The 13,316-nt window shown below is 38.2% G+C and overlaps 1 protein-coding gene across 1 annotated transcript in view; it reads left to right on the forward strand.

Annotated features, from left to right (window-relative positions):
* Positions 1 to 4,104: 4,104 nt before the first annotated feature.
* Positions 4,105 to 13,316, forward strand: part of LOC127412705 (C-terminal-binding protein 1-like) — a 47,881-nt gene continuing 38,669 nt past the window's right edge. The window contains exon 1 of the mRNA XM_051649290.1: positions 4,105 to 4,182. Within this exon, the coding sequence (XP_051505250.1) occupies positions 4,176 to 4,182 (7 nt within the window). The 5' untranslated portion in view covers positions 4,105 to 4,175. The remainder of the gene's footprint in view (positions 4,183 to 13,316) is intronic.

Consider the following 13,316-nt stretch of genomic DNA (forward strand, 5'->3'; position numbering starts at 1 on the left):
TTTACAACTCTGTCTCTGGCTCTAGAAGTGCTGTTTTTGTACTCAACAGAGAGAAGTGTAATCTTTATCTCTGTCTGTGTATATCCTGAGCCATCGAGATCATCATTCGAGTTTGGAAATAGTGTTATTTTGTTCCAAATTAAATCATTTGATTTTGTTATTGTTTGTGTGAAGTTGATCTCAGCATGGTGATTTGTCATGAGCTCTCTCCTGCCCTTCACACTAACATATTTTGTTTTGTGTGTTAAAACCCTTAGAGGTTTTTGTTTTGTTTCCTTATCTTGGTTTATGATTATTTTGTTTTCTCTTCTGTGTTCTCAGGAGCTGAGGGCCCAATGTAGGGGGCTAGCCATTTCCTGCTTAATGGTGGTAGTGCCCCTGTCACATGTGGAGTGCTGTGTATTCACAACTGATTCACCTGTGTGCTTGTGTGAATGAGACTGAGAGTGTACACTTGTGGGTGAAGTGTCTTTTTATCGGGGGAATCGCTGCACTCGGCTAGCCTACCTGCTCCTGGTAAGCCTCAGTCCTCTGTGGTCAGCAAGTGTATGCTGTTTTATGGGTGTGTGTGTGTGTGTGTGTGAAGCCTATTACAAACCACTAAGTTGATTGCAGTGCTCATAATTTTAATACACTTAAGTGATGGAATGTGCATACAGTGCCCATCTGACTTATTTGATGTTAAAATAAATACAAATATTTTTCTACTTTGGTATTCACGTCTCTTGCCCTTTTGTTTTGAAACAACGAACCTGTGTGCTCTTTTCTATTTGGGATTGGGTTAGTATTTCCCTGTTAATTACAGGGTGGCGTAGTCAGCTTATCTATGGGTTTTCTATCTAATATATTAGCAAAACAGCAGCATTCTCCCCACTCCGCTACATTAGGTAATTTACTAAAAAATAGTAATCCACAACAAATGACTTATTCTCTAAAATTGAAAGGTAATTAGATTACTTAAGCAATTACTTAATGGACAAAGTAATCACATTACAAATTACTTTGAGTTTAAGTTTCTTTTGAAAACAATTTTCACAGAATAGTTTTTGTTTTTCTGCTCATTAACTGTCAATCATTTTGAATGTAATGCATTTCACAAATTTTTGATTAAAAAAGCAATAGATTACTTTGTAGTCAGATTACATCCAACACTGCTCAACAACAAGTATAATAGAGTTTCAGGCCAGTTGATGGAATTTCCACTTACCTTATCAAGCCAATGCTTTGTTGTCGCTATAAATGTTACTTTCATTGATCGTGTAAATGTGTTTTTATGCCTCGCAAACTTAAACATTTGGAATTCTGTGATGTACTGAACATTTTTGATGCAAGGTCACCTGATTTAAACTGGTCACCAAGGTAACATAATCTAGCTGGAGCACATAGAAAAGGTTTTGTCGAAATGTAAAAATTATTTGTGATAGTCTTGGAGACATCAGTAAGAATGAGTTGAAAATTAAAAATCAATCAGTAATGTTTTGCATCATATGACATCGTTTTCCAGCAAAACTAGTTTAATGTAAAGAAAACATCAAATTTAATGCAAAATACAAATATTATTCCTGGCACATATACATTCAAAATACATTGCTAAAAATAAAATGTATCTTTTTTTTTGGAAAATGTTGGCAGGGTGAGGGCAAGTAAAAATCTTCTAGCCCGGCTTATCCAGCAGAAAAAAATCGTTAGTGTTTAGATATCTATGTAATTAAAAAAAAGAAAATACCATGGTTTTACGATTGAAAAAAAATTAAAATAAATAATTATCACCATGGTACCATGTTAGTGTGAATATTCCTTTTCAGACATATAGGATATGCGTGTAAACATGATTTTAGTGTGATAAAATCACTTACAAACCTTTTCTGTGTTACCATGATGATGTAATGTCAACAAACCCTAAAATGACTGTAAAAATAACAATTTAAACAACTTTACAGCTCATATAATACACAAGTTTTAACAGAAGAATTAATGCATGCTTTTATTAAATTATAAGCTTCCCATTTCTGTGTTTAAACCCTCCAATTATTGGCCCCATTCACTTTCATTGTAAGTGCCATTTTCTTTTTTTTTAAGAAAATACATTTTGTGGTAATCAACATTATGCCACAAATGCTGCTGATTGCACTGAACTTGTATTGAACCTGGAACATTCCATTAATAAATAAATGTTTTTGTTTTTTTACTAAAGTGTTTTATTCCTCTGTTACTGTATAGACAGAATACCGCTGACGAAATAAAGATGAACAACAAAACAGCAGAAGAAGAGGCATCCTATTATAATAGGGTTACTTTTATCAAAATAATCAATTCAATTTGAATGAATTTAAAATGTAACATACATTTATATATAATTTGTATAATATAAATATGTCTTTTATAAAATATACATTTAATATGAATATAAAATAAACGACTTTTGTATATACAGATTGCATATATGAGTATATACAATAAAGATTTTTATGGAGTGCAAATTTATGAGGTAGAGAAGCAGAGACCAGCTCAATGCAAATGTCTGTGAATACAGTACAAGGTGCAAATGAAGAAGTATAAACACTGAAGGTGCATTGTACAGAATGAAGTATAAATATGTAAATATATATATATATGGCTGGTGACCATAACAGTGCAAGTGGTATCAAGAGGTAGAAATTATGTGCAAAAAAATGTGCAAGGGAATGTGCCAAAAAAAAAAAAAAAAAAGTTGTCCGAGTCGGATGTAGTGTTCAGGGCCTGAGTTTAGAGTTCAGTAGGCTGACAGCTGAGGGAAAGAAACTGTTCCTGAGTCTGCTGGTGCGACAGCGAAGACACCTATAGTGTCTCCCAGATGGGAGAGGAGTAAACAGACCATGGTTAGTGTGAGAGGTGTAATTGATAATGCTTCTCACCCTCCTTAGGCAGCGTTTGTGGTGAATGTCTTTGATGGAGGGTAGCTGAACACCAGTGATGTATTGGGCAGTTTTCACCACCTGCTGGAAAGCCTTCTGGTCTGAGACAGTGCGGTTGCCATACCACACTGTGATGCAGTTTGTTAGGATACTTTCAATAGTGCAGCAGTAATGTGGGGGGACAGGTGAGCTTTCCTTAGCTTCCTAAGGAAGTAAAGGCGCTGTTGAGCCTTTTTGATCAGAGTGGAGGTGTTGTAGGTCCAGGAAAGATCCTCAGAGATATGGACACCCAGGAAATTGAAGCTAGTCACACACTCCACTTCATCCCCATCAGTGTAGATGGGAGTGTATGTGTGGCCCTTCCTAGTCTGCCGGTAGTCCACAAAAGCTCCTTGGTCTTCTGGGTGTTGAGTGTGTGATTGTTGTTGGCACACCACACTTCCAGGTGCTGTACCTCTTCCCTGTAGGCCATCTCATCGTCACCGCTGATCAGGCCTACCATGGTGTCATCTGCAAACTTGATTATGGAGTTGGAGCCATGCTCAGGTATGCAGTTGTGAGTTAAGAGGGAGTAGAGGATTGGACTCAGCACACAGCCCTGTGGTGCACCAGTGTTCAAAGTGAGGATGGACGAGTTGTAGTTGCTGATCCTAACAGACTGTGGTCTATTAGTGAGAAAGTCAAATTAAAAAGAAAATCTGGATTAGCCTGTTAACTATGCAAATTGTATGCAAATTCCAAATATTGTGGTTTATATACCACATTCAAATTCTGTAATATAATCACTTTGGAGTTTAGATCTTTGTAAAATTGCATCAGCTAGAATTTGGAAGCCTGAAAACAGATGGCCAAAAACCTTACTTCTAAACAGTTGTTTTTTTTGTGTGTGTGTGTTTGTGAGAATAAACACATACATTTGTCACCATTGTAATTACAGATTCTTTCAAATTATGATCCGGTAATTTATTATAAATAAAGTTTATATACTCAACCATCCCCCCTCACCCATTCAACCCTCCACTCCACGCTCAGTTTCACCCCACCTCGCGCTCACATTACTTTTTCCTGCACGAGCAAGCGAGCAGACCCTCCCCCACCCCGCTGTGTGTGCTCGAGCAGTGAGCCGTGATATGATTGGCTCTCGTCCAAACGTAGCCTTACTTCATTGGCTGACTCAGTGGTCACACGGCTCTGATTGGTCGCTATTTCGTTACATGTTTTACCCAAATCCCGGGCAGGCGGGCACTTTCAGGGACTTCTGCCAGCTTTCAAAGCGAGGTGATGCAAGGTTTGTGATTGTTTTGCTTTTCCCTTTGAACTGGGTTTGTGCTTACTTGGCAGTGGCGGTGTTATGGATCAACTGGAGATCGTGTTAACTGGGGATGTGCGCGTGCACGTGAATATATTTACTTGCCTTTTCAGCAGATTCGTGTGTGAATGTGAACGTGAATTGTCAAGGAGCAAAGAAAAGACATTTTGCACATTATAAAAATGTTGGTACCATTATTAAACTGAGTTTTTCATCGATATCTGTTCTAATGAATTTGACAGTTTAAGAGCGGTTTTAACATGATTTCACAGGGTAACATGGTTGCCTATGTTAACCTGGGACATTGGTTTGAATGGGAATTGGTGATTACATTTGTCAGAGCAGTAAATCGCATGTTGAATTATTTTATTTGCAACACTAAAGCATCATATGCTGATATGTGTCAATAATATACTTTTAATTGCTTTTATTTATAATGAATAATGGCTTGATGAACTAATAGTTTGAGTAACTTTCTCTGACAAAGTGAATGAATAATAGACCTTTTCACAGACTGTGATGACGTGTTTCCGCCTTATTAAGCAGCGTAAATCTCGCAATTTTTTTTATATTATACATTTTTAAAATATTGAGTGTAAAATTGTAACATTATGCTTTGTGTTATATCACCCTGGAATTAGTTTTAAAAAACGAATTACCACAGCTGCTGAGAGAGTGACAAGAAATTTGGCATCTTCTCACATTTTACTTTCTTAATCCACCGCTCTCTATTTTTTCCTCTTCTGGAAAGTCATTCAAACGTAAGAGTGGATTTTTTCTTTTGGTCTTGGAGCAAATGGGTAATTGAAAATAATATTTGCTGTGATTTCCCATTCACTTCCATTCACTGCTGTCCAATTTACCCTGCAAACCTTTACTTCAGTGTGAAAAAGGTCTATTATAGATGGGACACTGGTTCAGTGGTAAATCATATTGGCAGTAAACATAGTAACCCGGGTTCAAATCCTGATCAGTCAGGACAAATTTAAAGCTTTGCTGAAGATTATGATGTATTTTTAACAGGTCTATTGAAAACAATTTTGTAACACAGACACAATTTATTATATTGTTTCAAATAAATCAATAAAAAAAATTGCAACTGAATCTAACAGCCAGTAATTACAGTATACTCTGCTGAATTTTCTGAGAATGGCTGTATTACTGAAAAAAAAAAAAAAAAAAAAAAGTGAACTACATTTGCTAAAGTTTACAGGCTTTTTAAATTTGTCAAGCAGTTTTAAGATTTTAGATTGAAAATCATTATTATTATTATTTATTATTTTTTTATTTTTAATTATTGTTATTTTTTTTATCCCCTTTTCTCCCCAATTTTGGAATGCCCAATTCCCACTACTTACTAGGTCCTCATGGTGGCGCGGTTACTCACCTCAATCTGGGTGGTGGAGGACAAGTCTCAGTTGCCTCCGATTTTGAGACAGTCAATCCACACATCTTATCACGTGGCTCATTGTGCATGACAGAGTGGAGACTCGCAGCATGTGGAGGCTCATGCTACTCTCCGCAATCCATGTACAACTTACCACATGCCCCACTGAGAGCGAGAGCCACTTAATCGCAACCACGAGGAGGTTACCCCATGTGACTCTACCCTCCCTAGCAACCGGGCCAATTTGGTTGCTTAGGAGACCTGGCTGGAGTCACTCAGCACACCCTGGATTCGAACTTGTGACTCCAGGGGTGGAAGTCGGCGTCAATACTTGCTGAGCTACCCAGGCCCCCTTACAATCAAAATCATTATGTTTCTGAAGAAATTTCTCATGCTTTCTCAGAGTACCATTTATTCTTACCCATTGGTCAATTTGGCCTTTGTAATTGCTCTCCACCAAAAATATTGCACTGTTCTGAAAGATCATCTTTCGGCAGTGTCATGGGTAGTCATAAACATACGACATTGTCATGCACAGAACTTTTGAAAAGTAAAAGATGCTATTATAACAATTTGAATAAAAATGCAGGTGCTCACAGGGAATTGAACCCAGGTCTGTACACACTACCCCTAGACCAACATACCTTCTATGTGAACAGTAACAATTGTTTTATCAACTTAATGAAGCTATTTTTATATAAGTAATTTAAGAGTATAGGCCTATTGTTGACACATAAGCCTATGATGCTTTAGTGTTGCAAATAAAAGACTTCCACATGCGATTTACTACTCTGACAAGTGTAATTGCCAGTTCCCATTCAAACCAATGTACCACGTTAACATGGGCAATCAGGTTAACCTGTGAAACCTTGTTAAAACCGCTCTTAAACTGTCTCAAATTCATTGGAAGAGACATCGATCATACAAAGCGGGTTAATAATGATACCAACAATTTTTTATGATGTGTAAAATGGCTTTTCTTGGCAATTCACATTGAACAAATCTGCAAGTAAAATTATTCACGTGCACACACACATTCCCAGTTAATGTGATCCCCAGTTGATCCATAACACCGGCCAAACTGCACTGACAGAAGCCTGCTTTCTTTTCCTCTTTTCAGTTCTATCAAACAGAGGAATGCGTTTGTGGACTGTTTTTGGAGTGGCCGGTTTTCTTAGCTAATACACTTGAATTTGAGGGCACTTAGTTGTCAACAGAATGGTAGAATTCTGGCTTGGTTTTGAACAAATGGGTTTACGGTCACAAGATATTTAAATGTCACCATTATTGTTTTAACAGCCAGGTAGCAAGTGAGAAACTAAAGCTGGAGCAAAATTTCTTATGATATTTTTTTAAAAGCAACACCTTATTTATACCTGTATTGTTGTGGCTTTGGTATTTTTAAATTTTTAGGATTTTAGATGGGTTTTAATGTTGGATATTCTTCATAGGTTCTATTCATGCATTCAGTCTTAGCATTTACCACTTGGAAACACCTTTGTGATTCTTGATCCTTAAATTGGGTCCGAAAAGATCCTAATTATACCAGCATTTGGTGAACAACAGGCTTTCTAAAACTGAAGCATGTCATTTCAGAAACGTAGTTTACACCTAGTATTTATTTCCATAACATATTTGGTTATGATAATAAATGCATCTTTTATCAGTATTCATTTATAGTTGAAGGCCACATTAGATTACAAAAAATAATCTATAGTGTTTTTCAAAACTGTTTCAAAAATATTCCTATTGAATGAAATTTATATATCAGTTGTACTCAAAAGTTTGCATACCCTGGCAGAAATTGTGAAATATTGGCATTGATTTTGAAAATATGACTGATCATGCAAAAAAACTGTCTTTTATTTAAGGATAGTGATCATATGAAGCCATTTATTATCACATAGTTGTTTGGCTCCTTTTTAAATCATAATGATAACAGAAATCACCCAAATGGCCCTGATCACAAGTTTACATACCCTTGAATGTTTGGCCTTGTTACAGACACACAAGGTGACACACAGGTTTAAATGGCAATTAAAGGTTAATTTCCCACACCTGTGGCTTTTTAAGTTGCAATTAGTGTCTGTGTATAAATAGTCAATGAGTTTGTTAGCACTCACGTGGATGCACTAAGCAGGCTATATACTGAGCCATGGGGAGCAGAAAAGAACTGACAAAAGACCTGCGTAACAGGTAATGGAACTTTATAAAGATGGAAAAGGATATAAAAATATATCCAAAGCCTTGAAAATGCCAGTCAGTACTGTTCAATCACTTATTAAGAAGTGGAAAATTCGGGGATCTCTTGATACCAAGCCAAGGTCAGGTAGACCAAGAAAGATTTCAGCCACAACTACCAGAAGAATTGTTCGGGATACAAAGAAAAACCCACAGGTAACCTCAGGAGAAATACAGGCTGCTCTGGAAAAAGATGGTGTGGGAGGCCAATACAACGATACTTGAACAAAAAAATGAGCTGCATGGTCGAATTGCCAGAAAGAAGCCTTTACAGCGCCAATGCCACAAAAAAGCCCAGTTACAATATGCCCGACAACACCTTGACACGCCTCACAGCTTCTGGCACACTGTAATTTGGTGTGACGAGACCAAAATAGAGCTTTATGGTCACAACCATAAGCGCTATGTTTGGAGAGGGGTCAACAAGGCCTATAGTGAAAAGAATACCATCCCCACTGTGAAGCATGGTGGTGGCTCACTGATGTTTTGGGGGAATCTTGTGAAAATTGATGGCAAGATGAATGCAGCATGTTATCAGAAAATACTGGCAGACAATTTGCATTCTTCTGCACGAAAGCTGCGCATGGGCCACTCTTGGACTTTCCAGCACGACAGTGACCCTAAGCACAAGGCCAAGTTGACCCTCCAGTGGTTACAGCTGATAAAAGTGAAGGTTCTGGAGTGGCCATCACAGTCTCCTGACCTTAATATCATCGAGCCAATCTGGGTAGATCTCAAATGTGCGGTTCATGCAAGACGACCAAAGACTTTGCATGACCTGGAGGCATTTTGCCAAGACGAATGGGCAGCTATACCACCTGCAAGAATTTGGAGCCTCATAGACAACTATTACAAAAGACTGCACGCTGTCATTGATGCTAAAGGGGGCAATACACAGTATTAAGAACTAAGGGTATGCAGACCTTTGAACAGGCATCATTTCATTTTTTTCTTTGTTGCCATGTTTTGTTTTATGATTGTGCCATTCTGTTATAACATATTTGAATATGAATCCCATAAGAAATAAAAAAAAAAATTTGTTTTGCCTGCTCACTCATGTTTTCTTTAAAAATGGTACATATATTACCAATTCTCCAAGGGTATGCAAACTTTTGAGCACAACTATATACAGTGCATCCGGAAAGTATTCACAGCGCTTCACTTTTTCCACATTTTGTTATGTTACAGCCTTATTCCAAAATGGATTAAATTCATTATTTTCCTCGAAATTCTACAAACAATACCCCATAATGACAACGTGAAAGAAGTTTGTTTGAAATCTTTGCAAATTTATTAAAAATAAAAAACGAAAAAAAAAAAAAAATCACATGTACATAAGTATTCACAGCCTTTGCTCAATACTTTGTTGAAGCACCTTTGGCACCAATTACAGCCTCAAGTCTTTTTGAGTATGATGCTACAAGCTTGGCACACCTATTTTTGGGCAGTTTCTCCCATTCTTCTTTGCAGGACCTCTCAAGCTCCATCAGGCTGGATGGGGAGCGTCGGTGCACAGCCATTTTCAGATCTCTCCAGAGATGTTCAAGTCTGGGCTCTGGCTGGGCCACTCAAGGACATTCACAGAGTTGTCCCGGAGCCACTCCTTTGTTATCTTGGCTGTGTGCTTAGGGTCGTTTTCCTGTTGGAAGATGAGCCTTCACCCCAGTCTGAGGTCCAGAGCGCTCTGGAGCAGGTTTTCATCAAGAATGTCTCTGTACATTGCTGCATTCATCTTTCCCTCGATCCTGACTAGTCTCCCAGTTCCTGCCGCTGAAAAACATCCCCACAACATGATGCTGCCACCACCATGCTTCACTGTAGGGATGGTATTGGCCAGGTGATGAGCGGTGCCTGGTTTCCTCCAGACATGATGCTTGTCATTCAGGCCAAAGAGTGCAATCTTTGTTTCTCATGGTCTGAGAGTCCTTGAGGTGCCTTTTGGCAGACTCCAGGTGGGCTGTCATGTGCCTTTTACTGAGGAGTGGCTTCCGTCTGGCCACTCTACCATACAGGCCTGTTTGGTGGAGTGCTGCAGAGATGGTTGTTCTTCTGGAAGGTTCTCCTCTCTCCACAGAGAAATGCTGGAGCTCTGTCAGAGTGACCATCGGGTTCTTGGTCACCTCCCTGACTAAGGCCCTTCTCCCCCGATCGCTCAGTTTGGCCAGGCGGCCAGCTCTAGGAAGAGTCCTGGTGGTTCCAAACTTATTCCATTTATGGATGATAGAGGCCACTGTGCTCATTGGGACCTTCCCCCTTCATATTATGCATATTTTGGGCAATTCCATGGAAATGTCAGCCACATCATGGAAAAGTTACCATAGGAACAAAATGCCTTTAAGTTCTATTGTGGTAAAGGATAATGCCATACACAGCTAGAGGGTGCCGCTTGCTTACACAATGCTGACCGAAGCCTGATTGAATCGCTGAATGCAGTCTATTTTTAAGCTTTCAAGGTTCAGGAATCGCAAGACCATATTGCGATTTCAGTCTTAATCAGTCGTGCTGCCTTAATCCATACCAATGTCAAAGTTTGCTGGTTTCAATGTGTTTTGGATGGTTTTACCTCATCGTGAATAGGTAAGTGCTGCTTTCACAACTGTCACGTCTGTAACAACGGTTTTTCCTAATTAATGTGAGAACGAGGATTATTATAAATTAAATATTACATGTTCTTAGAAGTGCCAACCCTTTTACATTCTGTGGGTATCATTATTTCTGGATTGTCCATTTAAAGTCTCAGAGTTTTAAAGAAGGGTGATGATAATCGATTAAATAAACCATTGGTTTTTAATATCGGTGTTTTCATGCTTAAAACTAATTTGCCTATGGTTTAAATTTGGTCAATAATTGGCCGATAAATATCGGCGTGCGATACATCAGTGCATCCGTAGTAAAAACAAAGTGATCATGTGTAAATACCCCTGACTACATCAATAATAAACAAAGTTTTTGACTTGTGTCAAAGCTGAGTCAAAAGCCTTATTGAAAATAGTGATAAATTCCAAGTCTTTCAATTCAGTTAGGTTTCTCAAGAACCACCCAATGGAGATTGTTAGTAAAGAAGTGGTTCTGCTGTGTGGTTCATATATTGATATTATACGTTTCTAATTTAGTCATATCGTCCTACAAAGGAAAAATGCAGTAACTGTCAGCAATGAAAATGAGAAAAATGTCTTTCTTGGTTTATTGTGGATTTTGTAGTTCAATTTTTTTTAAAGGTGCAGTATGTAAGGTTCAGAAACCGTTGTTATTAATGACACCTGTGAACTGCAGCCAGCTACTTGTTGCTCATGCTCGTGCACACACTCCATAGGGACGCGAGCGAGCGAGCATCCAAAACAATGACGTAATGTACAAAGAGACTGAGCGTGATTCACTGGCATCATGCTCACACATGAGGTAGTATAATGGAAATTACACAGTTATGATTGTTTTACTACAAACTTTGAGACTAAAACTACTTTTCAGCTAACATCACATACTGATACACACATACAGCTACATTTTACCAAACTATACCAGACAGTTTACTGTTGCACTGCACTGTTATGTTGCACTATTGTATGTTTTGTGTGTCATGTGTTGTACTATGAATAAGAAACCAGCGTATTTGCTTAAATTTATTCTGTATACCTGACATTAGTATAAAGAGAAGATCGTTGAAATTATTTGAAAGTTACGAAGCAAGGTAGCTTGCAATTTGTTAGCGTTAGCAGGCAAGATCAAGTTAGCTAAAATTACACAGATCAATCCTTATGGCACTATATTTCACATGCTTTGCAGTTATGTAAGCTTACCTGTCCAATAAGAAGAACGCCAATTCAGGGTCTGTTTTGATCCCCAAAACCGAATGAAGGTCCCTCCAGGAATCAAATGCCCTGCCGATGTTCACTCGAGTTTTCGCTTGACCACGATCATGTCTCTGCTTAGCCAGACTGGATTCAGTATATAAATGTTTTTTTGTTTTGTTTGTGTAGGAGTCAGTGTTGTGCTGGGAGCCGGACATTTGTTGGATTCCAGCTCTAAGATAACGATACCTAGTGTTGCAGTTTGTTGTCGCTGTTGAATAGTGGAAGCACTGAGGCAAGCCTCTCGGGAGCGCGCATAAACGTCACATCCTTTGAATTTTCCCGGCAAAAGCGAACCCGCTCCCTTCGCATGAAAATTAGTCTACAGGCTGTAATAGGCAACCTAGGAAGTCCGGGAAGGGCACATTTTTTAAGATGTGTTACAAGCCGTTCACGCATTGGCAAAAAAAGGCGAATATTTTATAAAAATTGTTAAATATTGCACCTTTAATGGACTTGGACTTGTCACGGACTCGGATGCATTTTTACTCGGACTTGACTTCGACTTGAGCCTTTCGGACTTGGGATTTTTTCAGAGTCCAGCTGAGTCCATGGCATTTGTGATGCAATGAAAAACAAACAAACAAAAACAAAAAATAATGTAACATAGGGTGACCATATGTCCTCTTTTCCCCAGACATGTCCTCTTTCTCAGATCTGAAAAAAGCGTCCAGCCAGGATTTCAAAATTGCCTCTAAATGTCTGGGATTTGGCTTTGGCTTCATATTGATGTGTTCTCTACAGTTAGTGCTATCATACCTTCTGTGTATTTGATACTGCGCATCAGTTTTCACGCATATATGTCCTTACGTGTGATTATGCTGGCAGAGAGTAGCAGCGCGCACTCTTTCAAAGTACTTTTTTAACTCTCTAGTCTGCATGCCCGAGCTGTATGTGTGTGCGGGAAAGAGATCGCCATTCGCCAGAAATATCAATAACGTAAGTACACTTTAAAAAGTACGTTCCCCAACTCTGCAAATTATTAAATAGAACACGTTTTATCAAACTCACGCTTACTACGCAAAGTCATTTCTAACCGAAAATGTTGACTAAATCAAGACAAAATCAAATTTACTACGTATCAAGGACATTTAAACTAATATGATGGATTAAATCGACCATGATGGAAATTGTACAACTCGGTCCATCACATATTTGTGGCACAACCTCTGTATGTTACCTGTAAAGCTGGCACTTGTGTTTCAATGGCAAAAAATTCAAAATACAATGAAGAAAACAAGTGAGGAGAGAAGTCTCTATTCACCTATTATCCATACTAAATATAATGTGAAAAGAACGAAACATCAGCCCAAGGTGTTTGATCTTTACTTTAGGGAAGTAGGTTACACCTGGACACAGCAGGAGGACTGAAAAGTGTGTAGTACCGTAGTATATAAATATTTTTTTAATGGTATCTGATCTTTTCTGTTTTTATTTTATGTTGTTGTATTTAATTTTATGGGCATTATTAAATGTTTTAATATTACCATTTATTAAATGTATTAAACACATTAAATGTATTTCACCCATAAGCTTAAAATATTGATGTTGAGTTTATGGTTGAATGAATAAATGAATGTTACATTTATATAGCACTTTTTCTGACACTACACTCAAAGCACTTTACACAGTGAACA

The sequence above is a fragment of the Myxocyprinus asiaticus genome, chromosome 22 (genome assembly GCF_019703515.2).
Source record: "Myxocyprinus asiaticus isolate MX2 ecotype Aquarium Trade chromosome 22, UBuf_Myxa_2, whole genome shotgun sequence".
Classification (NCBI taxonomy): domain Eukaryota; kingdom Metazoa; phylum Chordata; class Actinopteri; order Cypriniformes; family Catostomidae; genus Myxocyprinus; species Myxocyprinus asiaticus.